The sequence below is a fragment of the Pteropus vampyrus genome, unplaced genomic scaffold (assembly GCF_000151845.1).
Source record: "Pteropus vampyrus isolate Shadow unplaced genomic scaffold, Pvam_2.0 Scaffold4, whole genome shotgun sequence".
NCBI lineage: Eukaryota > Metazoa > Chordata > Mammalia > Chiroptera > Pteropodidae > Pteropus > Pteropus vampyrus.
Window position 1 is genome coordinate 5548470 of NW_011888785.1, and position 17630 is coordinate 5566099.

The 17630-nt window shown below is 31.6% G+C and overlaps 1 protein-coding gene across 1 annotated transcript in view; it reads left to right on the top strand.

The window, feature by feature from the left end:
* The window catches only part of DGKB (diacylglycerol kinase beta), a 551422-nt gene that overhangs the window by 107224 nt on the left and 426568 nt on the right, over positions 1-17630 (top strand). The window contains exons 6-8 of the mRNA XM_023532508.1: positions 3780-3829; positions 7001-7075; positions 10309-10428. Coding sequence (XP_023388276.1) covers positions 3780-3829; positions 7001-7075; positions 10309-10428 — 245 coding nt within the window. The remainder of the gene's footprint in view (positions 1-3779; positions 3830-7000; positions 7076-10308; positions 10429-17630) is intronic.

The following is a 17630-nucleotide window of genomic DNA, read 5'->3' on the forward strand; positions in this document are numbered from 1 at the left end:
TGGTTGTTCTTTTCTCCTTTTATGTTTTCTTTGTGCTTGTGAATATATGCCTATTTCATCCCTTACTATTACTATTGTGGCACTTCAGTAGAAAAACCAAGGTAAATATGTGTGTTCAATATTTTATATTTTGTATGACCCCACTATAATTTTAAATTAGAAAAGTAGACATCTCTGAAAATTAAAATCCTAGAATTCCTCTCATCCAGGACCAAAGAAAATTTTTATCCTTGATTAGACTTGGTAAAACTTAGAGTAAGTGATACATAGTGCTCAGTATATGTATGTTAATTTTATTATTGATATTATTATTGGTTAAACTTAAAGTTCTCCAACTTTATTCCTTGATGAATTAGAAAGAATTCATAGACAGCTATTCACTCCTATTAATGTTTAGAAATTAACTACGTAAAAAAATTAGGAGTTTTCCTTCAGTCAATAGTGAATTGTGTTTTCAGCCCAATTTTCTTACTGAAACAACTAGAAATTTTAGACACAAGATTTTTTTTAATCTGAAAATTTCAGGGAATTATCAAGACTAATTGGATTTGTGGGTCAAATTTCTAGGAGAGAGGAAGTTGGCTTTTGACACTTTTTAAATTATACTTTTTAGAATTACAAATGAGAGCAGCTAAGCAGCTGAGCAGTTTTGGAAGATTGTTCTTGGGGAAAAATATTTCCATTCCAGAATCTTTCTAATAGGTATATGGTGGTCTCTAATTGTGGTTTATATAGGTTGGCTATTCATATACTTTTCTTTTTTGAAATATCTGTTCAATTTTCAGTCTCTTTCTTAATTGGGTTGTTTGTCTTTTTCCTACCGAGCTTTAGGATTTGTTCATATATTCTGAAAACAATCTTCATCAGATATATGTGTTCTGAAAATTTTTTCAAGTCTGTGGTTGACTTATTTTCTTATTTTCAGTTTGTTTTTGATGAGCAGAAGCACTAATTTTTATGGTTTAATTTACCTGTTATTATTATTTTGTCGTTGATGGTTCATGTTGGTTCATGAACCTTAAGGATGGTGACCTTAGATTGTGAATGTATTTTCTTACATTTTTTTCTAGAAGCTTTATAGTTTTGCTTTAATGTTAAAATTAAAGTTTGTTTTTTAAAAAATGTCAAAGTTTCATTTAAAGTTCAAAGTCATTTTGACATGAAGATTATGTTTAATATGAAGTCAGAGTCAAGGTTATCTTTTTAATATGAATATCCATCTAGTTCCATTGTCATTTTTTTTGAGAAGTCTTTTGAATTATTTTGGTATCCTTGCTTACCATATGTGTGTGGATCTATATCTGGACTCTGCTCTCCCCTTGTTGTATGTGTTTATCCTTCAGCTTCACTGTCTTGATTACCCTGGGTTTTTAGCAACTCTTGAAGTCAGGTCATGGAAACCTTCCAAATTTGTTCTCCCTTTTAAAAGTTGTTTTGGGAATTCTTAGTCTTTTTTACTTCTATGTAAATTTTTAAATCAGCTTGTCACTTTCTAAAAACAAAGCTGAAATTGAATAAAGTTATTAGAGGATATGTTTAATTTCATATCAAGTTTTTTTTTTTTTAAAGCTGCTGTAATTAAGACAGTGTGGTAGTGATGCAATAATAGACAAGTCAGTGGAATCGGAAATCTAGAAACTGACCCAAACCTACATGGATACTTGATTATGACAAAGTTGGCACTGAAGGTCAAGTAAAGATTATCTTTCCAGTAACTGTTTCTTTTCCTGTTGTAACAAACCCTTCCCCACCAAATTTAGTGGTGTAAGAAAACCGCATTCATTTTATTATATCTCATTTTTATGTCTGGAAAAAGCTTACTTGGGTAGTTCTGCTTGTAGATCCATCATGTAATTTCAATCAGACAGGCTCGAACTGGCACAGTGGGGGTCAAGAATATCCTGGGAACATTCAAGCCTGTCTGGACAATCAGCGTATGAAAATGAGCTCAGTCTCCCTAGTAGTCAAGGGAATGAAAATTATAATGTCAGTGGCATACCACTATACCCTCACCAGAATGGCTTAAATTAGATAGATACTAGCCACTGTTGGCAAGGATGTGGAGCAACTCACTCTCACTGACTGCTGTCTAGTTTGGTAAAACCACAATATTACTAACGGGTAAACATTTGCAAGTCCTATGACTCAGATATCTCTTTTACTGGTTTATAACCAACTGTCAAATGTTCATCTAGCATAAAAGCCATTCACAAGAAGGTTTATAGAAATAGCAGATTGGAGACAACCTAAATATTGCTCAAGTTAGAATGAATAAATTGTAGTATTTTTATACCTTTGAATAATATGCAGAAAAAAAAGTAAATGAGTTAATACTGCTCAGAATAATGCAGATGAAGATCAGAAATGTAATATTCAGTAAATGATGCTAAAATTCAAAAAATGCATGTAGAAGTCAAGAGACTTGAGAAGTTTGGAAAGGGGAGAGGAAATAATAATGGGGGGACATGAGAAAGTTTCTGTTATATTAGCAATATTCTGTTCTTTGACTTGGATCATTAGTTGCATTAGTGTGTTCATTTTGATAATTTTTTGAATGTTACAGTTCTCTATAAGTATAATACTTCAACAGTATGTTCATTTTTTAAGATCGGTGTTTCATGTACAGTATCATAGGGGAGACAGAGAAACAGGTTAATTTTTAATTAAGTTTATTTTTAATAAAGCAGGTTATTATTATTTCCTTTTACAGTTATATACAAAAATAAAAATTAATTACAAATATATGATCAAGGTCATTATATGTTTATATCTCCTAATTATCAATATCTTTATTTAACGTTATAAACCTCAGCTGTCAAGATTCTCCAGGAAGTTATACAAACCCAATGCAAACGCTCATTTCCACTGCTCTATTTTTATAGCTGTGTCATTCTTCTCTGTTTATCTCAAAATGACACCTGCAGCCTAATCAGTAGTCTCCTGGTGGTGTGTGAATTATAAAAGGGAATCCTCAGACCAGTCATGGACCTCTGCCATGCTGCTTTCCTGAGCTCACTACCACAAAGCCAACATTCACCTTTTCCTTACTTGATTAGTTCAAATAGTGGTTTCCCTATGAAACGACATCTAAGATTTAAACAAATACTCCATTATAGCCATTATAATAATGCATTTTATGTCTTGTCATCCTCCATCGGAAAAATGTCCTGATTTGCCAGTAATCTTTTCCTTCCTTTATTGCTTGGGGATCAGTCAAAAACAGTGGCTTATATTTGTGTAATACCTATGGCTTTTGATATGCATTCGCATGTATCACCTCCCTTAACTTTCACAACAAATGTGTGTCTTATGACAGGGTGATTATTCTCAATTTACAGAAGAAAATAGTGTTTGATTAAGCTCACAGAATAATGGATGGTGGATTCCAAATTACAGTTTATTTCCAGATCACCCAAGTGGTTGTTTCTTCTTATCCACTCTGTGCTTTAATATCCACACTCTGAATGTTTAAATTTCTTCTCTTATTTTTGAGTTTCCATTTAATGCTCTTGTAATAAAGAATTTGAACAAATAGTACCTTTTTTTGTTTCCTAGATATATAACAAATACTGATACACTTTTTACCTGATAGCTAATATTTTTATAAACTAATTTATTTTCAATTTAGCTTGAGAAACGATCTCACAAATCAATTGATTTGAGTAGGGAGAGATTTAGTATTTGATTTCAATGAAAAATAAATTTTAAAGAATATGCCTTATAATAACATTGATCTTATTGCGTGTAATCTTTTTTCCCAACATCTCTTTTATTTCTAGTTATGTTTCGCCTGTATGACACAGATGGGAATGGCTTCCTGGACAGCTCGGTAATATTTTTCTTCAAATTTTCTCAGAAAATTTCAAAGTAGTTTGTTCTGACAAACGCATTGAATAAATTTATAGCTATTACCATAGAAGATACACTTAATATAATTTTCATGAACTCACACAACATTTTTATCATCTGACTTTTTGTAAGAGAGTGATCTGAGAAAACTTAGATTACAATTGTACTGAAAAATTTTATTACCAAGAAGTGACATTTTATGCTCTTAAAGATAAAGATGACTAAACCTTATTTGGATAAAACATGAGAAAGTTGAGACCATTGGTCTAGAAAGAAAAAAATGTGAGATTTGACACTATAGAAAATATCAAGAATCCAGGTAGAATTTAGAAGAAATATAAAGTCGATTTAATCATTTAATCATTCACCTTTTAAAAAGTATTCTTAGCCATATAGGCTGTTGAAATGGCTAAATATATTTACAAATTGCTTTGACAAATTTCCCTTTTTAAAATGTCTCATCCAATTTTAAATGCAACTTGCACTCTCTATAGTTTTAGTTATAATAAGCAATAGAAGAAAATATCATCTATGTATGATTTAACTGAAATGAATAATTAAATGTTTATTTTATTTCTAACATATGCAAATCATTAATAGTTTTCAGAAGAGTAGTTAGACTCTCAATTGTACTGCACAAATCAGTGCCTCATGTAAATCTATCTCAGGCTTTATCTAATAATGTACTTCATATTTACTAATAACATTTTACATATTATTCTCTGTTCTAGAAAGGAAATATAAGGATATTACTAAAAGAATAAGTGTTAGATTACGGAAATTTTGAAGTACACGGGCACTTCAAAACAAATGTTTTGATATATTTAGTAATGATTAAAATAAATGTTATTTCTGATAATGAGAGAGTTTCTCTCATCATCTGATGTCCCTCCCTATGGCAGAACTCAAGCAGACTTTTACAAACAAAGCAATGAAGTTGAAGACATACTTTTGTAACACTGATTAGGATAACAATATATTAGCTTCTCCAGAGAGTGATAAAAAAATATAATTCTCACTCCAGGAAATAAACACCAATCTGAATTGATGCTGTGATTGTGGGATTTCTTATGTTTAAATCTCTCTATTCTTTCAGATGCTATTATTTTTAAGTGCCTAGTGGTGTTCAGTTTTCTATTTAGGAATAACAAGCTACATGATACATTTGCTCATTTTCTGGTGGCATTTCATAGTTGCAGTTAAGATTTCTTCTAGGTAGTTCAATATGCTTATTGTAGCACTTTTGATTACACTAATATATATTTTTACTGCTGATTTGTTTTATTTAATGTTTCTTTTTCATTAAATTAAAAGGATTTTTTTTCACTAGGCTTTTAGCCAAGAGTTGCCAGCTTATTTGAAAATTCAGTCAAATGCTGTTTTTGCTCTCTGCCATTTTTTTGTTAATATATAGTAGATTGATAGCAATATGTGTGGCTATACTCACAATATGCAATATTTGTGGCTATATTCAAAATATTAAACAATAAGTTGGAATAAATACATTTGTTTATGTTAACCTAGTCTTTTCTGTAATTAAAGGTCTGGATTTACTTTCTATGTTTTTTTGCAACAAAACTTACTGCCCAGTATATTTCTTTCAATGTGAGTTTGAAATTACATCTTCTGATGTCATTTGCTTAGAAATTGTAAGGTGTAGCAGTTCACATATTGAGGCAAAGCAGAGGAAAACTGATACTTTGAAAAATGACCACTATGTCTAATATTACTATTAAGGTTTATTAATCACTTATAATATGCCAGACAAGATAAATGCATTTCATATAATAGCATGTTTAATCTTTGCAGCAACTCTCAAACTAGGTAAGATTAGAATATTAAAAGAAATATTTTTACTGATGAAGAAACCGAGTCTTAGGTTAAGTGACTTATTTAATGTTGCATACCTACATAATAGTCCACTAAAAATAGTTTCTATTCCTGAAAACATATCCAGGGACTTAACTATACCAAACCATTAAGACATATATAAGCAGAAATAGAGTAGGTGAAGATTAGTAACACACACACACACACACACACACACACACACATACACACACACACACCCAATTCTGGCCTATAATTCCAAGTGCTTAAAATTTTTCTTATCTGTAATAAATAAACGCATTTATATTTGTATTATTTCTGAGACAACCTTTGTAGCATAAATAACATTTTCATGATTACATCCTTTCTAGAGAGAGGAAATGTAGCTTTCATTAGTTTCTCAAAGGGATCCATGACCCACCTCCCACCAAAGAAAACCTCTTTACCATATTTCTGACTTAATTCTATGAATGTTAACTACATATATTAGATCAGAGGTTTGAGTAGAATAATCCTTCATTAATATACGTTCAAGCCTTATTCTTTTATACTTATATTTTAAATGTCACACTGAATAACACCACTTTAAATTTACTACATTTAAAATTATTAGCATTTGCAATGTATCTTTAATCTTTTCTGAAGATAGGGAAAAATTAAAACATTAAATATCTACGTACGAAATAGTTTAAAGCTATTTAGCCAAGCCATAAGTATTCACTATCAGTTCTTTAAAGAGTTGACATTTGAGTAGAATAATGTGAAAATTCAAACCAAAATTCTATCCCCTCGTAAAATAAGCTCTCTCCATGAGTTAAGCTTCCTGATCTTGACCCTGAACATTCCCTAGCAGAGCAAATGATCCTAATAAATGGCTGGAAGAGTCGATATACGTTCTCAATATATCAAATAAAAATAAATCTCTCAGTTGCTCTCAAACACCTGTTTTCAAGCCAAAAGGTAAAGATACTCAGTGACTTAAAAATCATGTCCTGTGAAAATATGCATCTCCTCCTTTCATCAGACTTTCCATTCCAGAGAAAGTTTCTTCCTTAAAAATCTACTGGAAGAAACTCTTTGTATGGTTGTGCCCTCTCCTGGTGAAGATTTCTAGACAAAATGCAAAGTGAATTTCTATTTAGACTCTTCTTTTATGTGTAATTAATCAGACCTTTTAAACAGATATTTTACATATGTGTAATTATATAAATCTTTTACAGGTTGAACAAAACAAGTACTGCAAGTCAAAGTTGTTTAGTAAGACTTGGTGTTCATTTTCTCTCTTTTTCCCCCATTCTCTTTGTCCCTCTCTCTGCTTCAGGAGCTAGAAAATATCATCAGTCAGATGATGCATGTTGCAGAGTACCTCGAATGGGATGTCACTGAACTTAATCCAGTAGGTATATAAATGGTTTAACTATTGGCCAAATAAAAGAGGCTTGACGGCCCCTTTCTCTTTTGTCTTTTTGGAAACTCTATTCTATTACTGTTGTTTGATTTTGTTTCCTTTGATAACTCTAAGTGATTATTTCTGATCAAAATATTATAATTTTATTATTTCTAGCCAAAGTGAATTCTGAACAAGAAATGATATACGTTGTATTCAGAAACTCTTAGCAGTAACTTTTACTTTTCTTCCTCATGGAAATTAATTTGAATGGTGGTCTAATATGCATGTAGATCAATAGAAGATGTTGATGGGCACTGCCGCAGTCATGCCGTGCCATAGAAAAAGTCACAATTGAAATATGGTTTTGATTTCTGATTTTCCTTATATGGAAATTGCTAAAATAGTCATTCTGAAAGAGGATGAAGGCGATTAAAAAGATGATGATGATAGTTTACGGTGCACAGTGCTGTCTTTTGTATATGTGTTATTTAAAGTTTGCAACTCTCTGAGGCAGATACTGCTATCTTATTCATTTTATAGACGAGGAAATAATTGAGACCCCAGAGTGTTAAAGTTACTTGCCCAAAACTCTTCAGTTAGTTAGAGGTAGAGCTAGGAAATTTTAAGTAAGTCATTTAAAGAGATAGTACCTACAATGCCTACAAGAGCTTAAAAACTTCTTACTTTTAATAGATTTGTACCAAAATTATAACATAATTCAAATGTATATTAAAACATACTTGATTAGAAACTTTGACTTTAGCCACAAATAATATTTTTGGGCAAGTCGATAAGTGTTATTAATTTGTCGTTTTTTTTTTAAACAAGTAAGTTTAGCAAATTGCACATGAATTAAGCAAATAAAAATAAATTTAAGTGGTTTATATTTTATATGAATTCAAAAAGACTATTTCTAAACTGTTCACATTTATGCAGTTAACGGCGTGATAATGGCATGAATATGTGATGTTGAAGAGGGCTCTGATAGCATTTCCCTTGTTTTGGTAAACTAATGCCAAACTAATGCAAACTTACTTAGCAAAGTAAACAAAGTCATGTGCAATGCCAGGGACAAAGGAGGGCACCATTCTTACTGGGAAATGGTTTCCCAAGTTCTAACTCAACTGGTTTTTCTTTTTCTTTTTCTTTTCCTTTTTCTTTTTCGGATGTGGAAATACACATGCTGTGTATAATGAGAGGAAGATATATTAACAGTGTTGCAGTTTGTATATGAAATAATAAAGTTTATGGCAATATGCATTTAGTTCTAAGAATACTGCTTGATTCATCTTAATACTTTTTGCACTGAAATCAAGAGACTTCTTTTAAATTCTGTTGCCCTTTTTGGTTATGTTAATCTAACACAGTGGTCTCCATCCTATTCACCTTAATACCCATGATATCATTCATCTATCAGTCAAGCCTCTTGTCCTCACTGGAGTGATGGAAGGAAGCGGAGTCTTTTTCCATCTGCTTTCAAAGCAGAAGTGGGCATTACCACTTCCCAACAAAAAGTATTTGTTGGCGGTGGAGTGAGTGGCTTGAGTTTGAGAAGATGCGGATGCTCTAAGGAAGGGAACAATTGGTGGTTGGGCAGTTGAATTATGATAAATACCTAATGAAAAATACAGGTAATAAACTGTTAGCATTATGGCCCAGGTAAGTAAGTCTGCTACTTCTCTGGGTGGTATAAATACTAGAAAGTCAAGATAAAAGATTTACCTGGTGCATTGTGTTTGCCGTCACAGTAACTTGTCTCATCCTGCCTGATGATTCAGTAGCTCTGCCTGTTTTAAACAAGTGTGTGCATTTGTACACATTGTCAGGCCCCTGATAAGTTGGCATATGTGAATAAAGAGAATTGAACGTTTGAGGTTGATGGCATTTAGTAGGGAAGATGTTCTTGAAAGGAATTTTTTCAAAATGTACCCAAGCTCCAACATGAGAATTATTAGGTACAAAATAAAATCATCAGCCATCTAAAACAAATGCTCTGTGTTTTTGCTCTCTCCTCATTCATTCATTTCTCCTAGTTCACCCTAGAGTATTTTCAAGGGGCAGGCATTTCAATGAGATCTTATGCATTTGCCACATTCTAAGTAATGTCCCCTGTGTTTCATTTTGAGAACAATGAAATAATTATTTCACCATCATTTTGTTCAAAAAAGTCTCTTTCAATATCTATTAGTTAGTTCTATAGCTAAATAATCTGATTTTCAAACACTTTCTGAAGTAAGATACTAATCAATCAAGTTTAGGACTTTTTAAGCAAAAAACACTTCTATCATCATATTAAGTATTCTATTTATTGCACCTTTTCAAATTTTCATTCTAATGTTCTCTGTACTTCTTTCTTTTTCTGCATTGATTAAAATGTCTATATTAGATAAAGATGGTGAATTATTTTCTTCATTGGAGTTCTACCATGTTGGTTGATTTAGCAGAATTAGATAAGCACTTTTCCTTAACATCAGCCAAGGGTAATATATTTAGAGTTGACATATAATTTCTGCTAATATAACACTAAGAATACCTATATCACACTTACTCTATATGCTAGATACTTTTCAAAGATACTTATACTAACACATTTAACTCTCACAACAACCCTTTGAATCAAATACTGATATGAACGCTGTATAACCGTGAGATAAATGTATTAAGCTGTGGACAACAACTTGGGACACTCTGTGCAAGTCATCTTTAGAAAAGAAATCTAATCAAAAATGACTTGATTGTTTAACTTCTTGGCTCTATTAAGTTCTGATAGGCAATTAAAAGCAACATAATTCTCCCGCCTCTTACCACTTAGCAAAGAATTATTTCAGCTCTTTACCATGAAGTTAATTTGTTCAGACAGTATCTGGCATATATTTGAATTAAAAAAATAATCTAGAGAAAGCAATTAAAGATCATTTTTACTTTTAAATTGAAGATACTTTCTTGTTTTAGCTGTGTCATTCAGTGAAAACATATTATAAAGTTGAGCAATTATTTCTAAAAGTTGATCTTTGAAAGTGCATAGAACTTTCCAGTCAAGTTCTAGAAATATAACAGAGCCACTATATCCTCAGCTATAGGATTAAATTAACACTGTACAAAATTACCTAGATATTAATCTCAACTCTCCACTTAGCTGCTAGTCACAGTTATAACCAATTTGATGCAATGCTTTATTGTTCATATGAAATTTTCTTTATTGATTTATTGCCAGTTTTCTCTCTACTCCTCTACTTCAGATCCTCCATGAAATGATGGAAGAAATTGACTATGATCACGATGGAACGGTTTCTCTGGAGGAATGGATCCAAGGAGGAATGACAACAATTCCACTTCTTGTTCTCCTAGGCTTGGAAAATGTAAGCATTTACACAGAGAGGGTGCCCTGGTGGTGAGTCAGTGGGGTCTCTTATTATACATTTTGATTATAAATTGATCTTGCCATTTTCAACCATTAAGCATGTAGTGAATGCCTGGACCTTTTAATAAGTATACCACAGTGCAATTTAACAATAATTCCTTATGTAGTAATACTTGTCACAGACATATTGACTCATTTTAGGTATTAAATTTTTTAGGTATTTACTATTTAATACACAGTTTTTCTATTTTTCATCTATTTAAAGTATAATCTAGTTTAAAAAGTTATTGACCTTCTCCTTTTATCTGATGGAAGAAACTCCCCAATATTATTGCATTCTGTGGTTCTTCCTCCCATCCCTATGGAGATAGTCTATTTAATTGATAACTAATAAATACTTGGAGAAGCCAATTATATACTGAGATGTTTGAGAGGAAACATATGTGTTTGTGTATAAGTTTTTCTTACATATTAGATCAGCCAGGTTTTCATTCTAAGTCTGTCTAAAGTTTTCTTCTCATATCAGTGCCTCCAGTGACAATTAAATACTGGTTTGGAGGAATAAAATAGATCAACCCATGTTCAGATGTGATATGATAGTGATTTTGAAACCAAATCTTTCTGTCCCAGTCTTGATGTGAATTTTAGTAATAGTTAATTTAAAAATCCAATGAGTTGGTACACCATTTTTGTTTTTAGCATAAACATTTAAACAAGAATTAACTATAACATGCATATAGTAAAACGTATACTTAGATTCAAAGAGCATTACTAATGGAAAGCACCATGACACATATAATATTTAGATTTTTTAGATACAAGAAAATAGTGCCCACCACGTTGCTATTGACCCTAACACTTTTCATACTTATTACCAGCAATAACAATTTGGCAGACTTAAAAATTTACCGTAGTTATTCAAGATACCAAATTTTCGAAAGTCAGCTATCAAGAGATCATATAGTCTGTGTTTGTAAAACGTGTAAGACTACATACAGATATGTTGTACATATTTATATGTGGGTTTGGAAATATATAAATGGACTTTGGGACAGTAGCATTTGTCTCTTTTTCATCTGGATCTTTAAATTATTTTACATTCAGGTAAATTTTACCCTTCACGAGGTCTATGGGATTTTAGATGTGGTCAGAGGAAGGGAACAAAAAATTACTATTAGATGATATATGGAAATTACCTTTGAAATAAAAATTTATTAAAATAAATATTTAATGTAGATCTTATTATTAATAGATATATAAATCTACAGTTTGAAAATTTATGAGTAATCTTTTTTGTATCTAATTTTCTTATATATAACTTAGTATCTTTTTGTAATAATTTATTATATATCTCTGTATTATAAATATTTATTTAATTTGTTAATATAACTTCTGAAAAAAGCATGTGTAAATCAAACTATTAGAAGAAAACAAGAAAATTGACAAAATGTTAACATTTTGAGGTTTAGTGTGGACTCAATACTGAAAAATAGTTGTCAAATAACTAGTCAAGAAATTCTAATAATAATGGAAGGGAATTCTTTATTTCGAAAGCTATGTTTTGTTTATTCTAAACATTTATGGAAATTCTAGTAGGAAAGAATGAGAGAAGATACAGGAATGAGCTAACAAAGCATTTGGTCATTGGGGAATTGGATAAAGAAGTGCAGAAATGTAGACTAAGTCACCTATATTTTCAATATCACAGAAAGATTTTGAATTGATGTTTTTCTCTGGAAACAATTTTTTATAATTTGATATATATCTAACTGTACACTTATATATCAAATTATATATCTGTATATATATTATGAAAATAGCATGGAGAAAAATAAGCTATATAGATGGCTTTAACTCGAAATATTTTAAATAAAATATCAGTTTCTAGTGTAGCAGTGACTTTATTTCAACTGAATGATGATTCTTTGCCATTGATGCCCTTCAGGTTAGTGACACATAATTTACTTTATAATCACATTCTTAAATTTATTTTGTGTTTTTAGTTCAAAGATATTCTTTGAGCAATCAATTTAGGGGTTCCATGTAGTAACCGGAGTGGTATTCCCAAGCTATGTTCCCAGCTATGACCACTAGATGGCAGGGCTACATTGTTTTAAATTTATAGGTCAATTTAACAGAGATTGGCTTTTTCCCCTGTAAAGAACAATTCTGAGAGTAATATCCCTTTTCCTTCACTTTTTAAAAAAAGAATAAAGCCTATAGTATTTTAAAATGGCTTTTAATACAATGCAAAAACCATGTAATTATTATCACAAAACAGAGCTGTTTGTTAGAAACACCTCTTTAATTCCAAAGCATAAGGGCTTTTCTTTATTTTTTACAAAGCAAGAATGGCATAACGAAAACTGAGTGATGAAGGCCTTTTTTTTTAAGTAATCAAGATTTATTTTCTTTTCTGTAGACAGTTAATGTGTTATGCTATTACCTGTAGAGAATATGATTCATGGTGCCATTCCCGGTGGGCCACCCTCAGCTTCCCACTTTTTCTTATTAAATTGGAAATCTAGAAGCTTTAGGTTGAATTCAGCCATTTATTGTGTGGCCAGTCTTCTTATGTTGTCCTATAAACTCTTGTCTATTGTCAATTATGAGCTCGGGGAGTAGATGCTAATTGACAGTGCATGTTAAGTACCATAGTGTATTTGAAAGTGACTGTGGTGTACTAGCCAAATTACACAGATAAGAATATTGTCCTGGGAGAGAAATCCTCACTCCTTATGTAAAGCAGAGCAGCTGTGATTTTATCGTAGTTTATTTTTCTTAATCAACAGAATTTAAAAAGCTATTCTATTTTAAATATCTGTTTCAGTGCCAAAATCAGAAAAGTAGTTTATCACAACCTGATTGTATATCAAGTGATAGACAATAAGAGTCATTTTCTTTCTCTTACAAGAAGTTCTTCAAACTTTGTGGTACCCAATATGAAATGATGCAGTCTCTTACCCCTGAAGGAAAATTGAGAGTTTAAGTGGCATATGTGATTTTGATTATAATAAAAATTTTGTACCTGAGACTGACTAATTTTTGCTTTAGCAATTATCTCATTGAATAATTATTTCTAAAAGTATCTCAATTTTGAATGAATTTTTTAAGAGCTAGCTGTATCTAAAAAATTTTGCTCCGGTGATCGGCAAAATTTGGCCATAAAGGAACAGGTAGTTAATAATTTAGGCTTTGTGGGTCATACTCTCTCTGTGGGTCATACTGTCTCTGTTGTAACTGTTCTACTCTAAAGTTAAAAGCAAAAGTTGGACATACAAAGAAAAGTTTGTCAGGATTATCTCTTTCTTTTTATAATCACAGATACTACATGAGTGAAAGAACAGGCTGTGTTCCAGTAAAACTTTGCTTAGAAAAACAGGTTAATGGCCAGAATTGACTCAAGGGCCATAGTTGCTAACTCCTGGTTTATTCTATGACTAATCTGTCATATTACAAACAGAAAGATTTTGAATGTATTTTTAGTGATTTAGAAGAAAGAAATCTAATACTTTTTTGTTTTAGCTTAAATCGACAACCCCAGCAAGGCATGAGAACTAATGAAGAGATAGCATAGCAACAGCGAACTTCATAAAATTGGTCTTTACACTCTGTGATTAACTAACTAGGTCATTTTGTGCCTACTAGGTATCCTCTCTGGACATACAAAGAGAAGTTAGTAAAGAATATCCCTTTCCTTTTATAATATTCTTTCAGTACAGATATTCTTTTTCCTAGAAGAACAAGATAATTAATAATGCTTCAGTTCCTAAAACCTGTAGTCTTAGGTCATTATTAGATTTTTCAAGGAAAATTTCTGAATTCTTATCATTATATAAACAAGAATATACATTTAAGTAGGAGCCTGCCTTGAAATAAGGATACCTTAACTTCTTAGTTTTGAATTGTTGTGCCCACAACTGGCCTGTATGATTTTTGAATGGATATAAATTTGATTTCACTATAAGTACACACAGAATCCTGGTCTTTAATTCTTAAAGGTAGTTTAAACTTTGCCATCGATTGAAATGTTTTAGGACACTTTTTTTTTTTTTTTTGGTCTGACTCAATAAGGTAAAAGTAATTGTTTGGTTTGCCTCCTGATTTCAGATTAACATGTTCCATGATAAAAATTCTGACTATAATGGAGAGTAGAAGATGTTGTATTCTTAACAGATTAAGTTGTATTTGGAAAACTAATGTTTTATACTCTACATTCTAAAAATTAATATGGTCAGGTTGTTGTTCTGCTGTTTATATGTTGCTCGATCTAGAAAGGAGTTCTAAAGCTGGATAAATGCAACAATTCTTGAGATTCCAGATTAGATCATTTAAGGAAAATGACAGTGTGATGTTAATGCACTGTTGCACTTGCATTTGAACCTCGAGAATGGCAGGATCTTATACTGACTTCAGAAAGTGTGATGAGATAAGCGGTTAATTCCAGAATTTTAAAACTCGTGTCTTCATTCTCTCTGCCCACACCTGATATAGCTCATCATTCTGTCTAAAAGAATAGTTTCTTTCAGATTGTTATACCTTTTTGGAGACCCTGAACAGAATAGTAAGGTAATTTAATGGTGCTTATTATTTAATGAGTTGGAATTAACTTGTAACGTTAGCTCTTCTGTGTTATAAGTGAAGTCAGTTTAAGTGGGGATATGGCTAGGCGTGGGGGTAGGGACATTTTGGCTGTGACATCAGTGAAATTTCTCCTTGAAGTCTTTTTAAAAAAAAATGATGTTATTTAGAGTAGCCCTAGTTCAGGTAAATACTATATGTGATCTTGACTGTTTCAGGGAAAAACTAAAACCTTAAAAATTACTATTGATAATGAAATAGATTTCAAAAGTTCTAAAGGGCATTTTCCCCTTTGAAACCTTTTGAATTCTAGGGGATTAGAAAGAGAGAAAGAACCTGGGGCTCCTCTCTGAGAATGTAAGCATTTCCCTGTCATAAACACAGGACTAACTGCTCTATTGTAAAATATTATGTTCAATACATATCAGGAATAAATTTCTATTAAGAATAATGTCCAATGATGAAAAAATCATGAGAACACAATTTTTCTGAAATAAAGTATGGTAAACTTACAAACATCCCTCATATCTTTTGGCTGGAATTTTGACATGTTATACAAGTCAACCCATTGATGGTAATAATATTTGCTGTTTATATAACACCAGTCTTCTGAGGAGCTAAATTGACTTCACAGGTATTGTATAATGAAACCTCACACCACGGCCTGGGCAAGGAAAGTGGGTACTTTCATTTTATTAGACAAGAAAATAAGAAGAAAAGTAAAATGGCTTATCCACATTTTCAGAGTAGGCCAGGGCCCAAGCCTTCTAGATTTCCTCTTCATTTCTTTCTTATAAAAATTAATTCCTTTCTATGACAATAAATATTTATTTGCAATAGAAGTACTAATAGGAATATGCTCGACTAGCTGATACAATATTGCAAGGACAGAATCTCCTCCTCCTCCACTAAGTTTACAATCTAAATATGACAAACAAGACAAGACATGAAAATACGGAGTTGGAGTATAATTTGCACTGCTGAGAAGTAGTTGGCTCCTGGTTTCAATTTCTTTCTCTTGAAGTCACATACATATTTCATCTTTTGCATATTTTGGCAATATATCCGGCTAAGAGCTATAAAGCTATTTAATTTGTTTTTTGGTAAAGCATTTTATGTCTGGGTAATGGATTTGTACATCAGTTGCAGCCTGTAACATGGCTAAGTGTTCTGATTGACAGAACACCCACGTTCAGACTTGTTTATTTTTTGATAAGGAAAATGCCAGCTAACTTAGTCCATATGTGCTCTTCAACAGGATGAGGCTTATTCACATGTAATGGACAATCATTTAAAAATGAAATGACAAGGATTATAAGAACAGTAATACATATGAAAATTGTGGTATTCCTTTCTCCTTTTTATGTAAATGTTCTTTAAGCATTAAATTGTTAACTTTATCAACATGTTTTTAAAAAAATTAACAACTCCATTACTTAAACTTTTCTCATCAGGATGTTTTATTCTTATTTGAAGGAATAGAAATTTAAGAACATAGAAGTTAAATAAATACATAAAGCTTTCTATTTATATATTAAACATACTAGAAACCTTATGACTCAAACAAACCAGAGCTAGATCCAGATATTACTGCAAAGCCTATTTTGTAAGTTTTGGAAGAAAATTAAAACACTGAAGTCTTCTAAAGTCCTCTCCATGACACCTTCAGCATAACTGCTTTTGTCGAGAGCTTGTTAGTTGTCAGAAAAACGAATCTCTGAGCATTGTCAAGAACTGTGAAGAGGACTGAAATTTAGACCACTTACGAGTTAAAAAGTTAGCTTGTCACAGTTTCATTCTGGATGCTGGCAGAGGTCGTGAGATTCCTGGGTCAGAGACAAAGTACTTTTTAACTCTCAACAAAGCAGGCAGTAGGAGCTTCATGCCTGAGCCAGTTCTCTCCTGGCCCATGAAGCCTCATAAGGGTGGTAGATTACGGCCCAAGTATTTGCTGTACACACCTTCAGAGCTTGGAACCCTGTTTTAGGGAAACTAACTTTTTTTTTTTTTTTTTAATAATGTGCAGTAAACAAACCTGCTTAACCTTTGCTGAATTGGGAGAGATTTTTATTTTACTGAACAGTAAGTAAATCTATCCTTCTTAGGCTCCTTAGTGATACATATCTCTGTTATCCAAGATTGTTTTCAAACATGTTTGAAAGATAGCATAGGAAAAAAAAAGATAGCTATGCTTATAAAATATGCAGAAATATAAGGGACCCATGGAGAATTATCTCCCAAGAAGCATTTTCACTAGTTGCATATTATGATAAATTTGACATTTCTGGTTCTAATATAAGAATTAGTCACTATGGATCTAATCTAGTACTACAAATACAATGGTTTATCTCTTGACTGAGAATAAGAAAAAATAGTTAGGGGATATTATTGATACATGATTTTTATCGAGAGAAACAAGATGATTGGACACGTTTATACTGTTCCACTACTATAGAATTAGTTTTAGTATCCTGGCACATAGTAAGTGTTCAAAAATTTATTAAGTGAATGTATTCTAAGAAATAAAACAACTCGACTAATGTGAAAAATTATGTCTTATAATGGTTTCTATAGAATACCAATAAATGATATCTAAAATTAATTGAATTTGATACAATT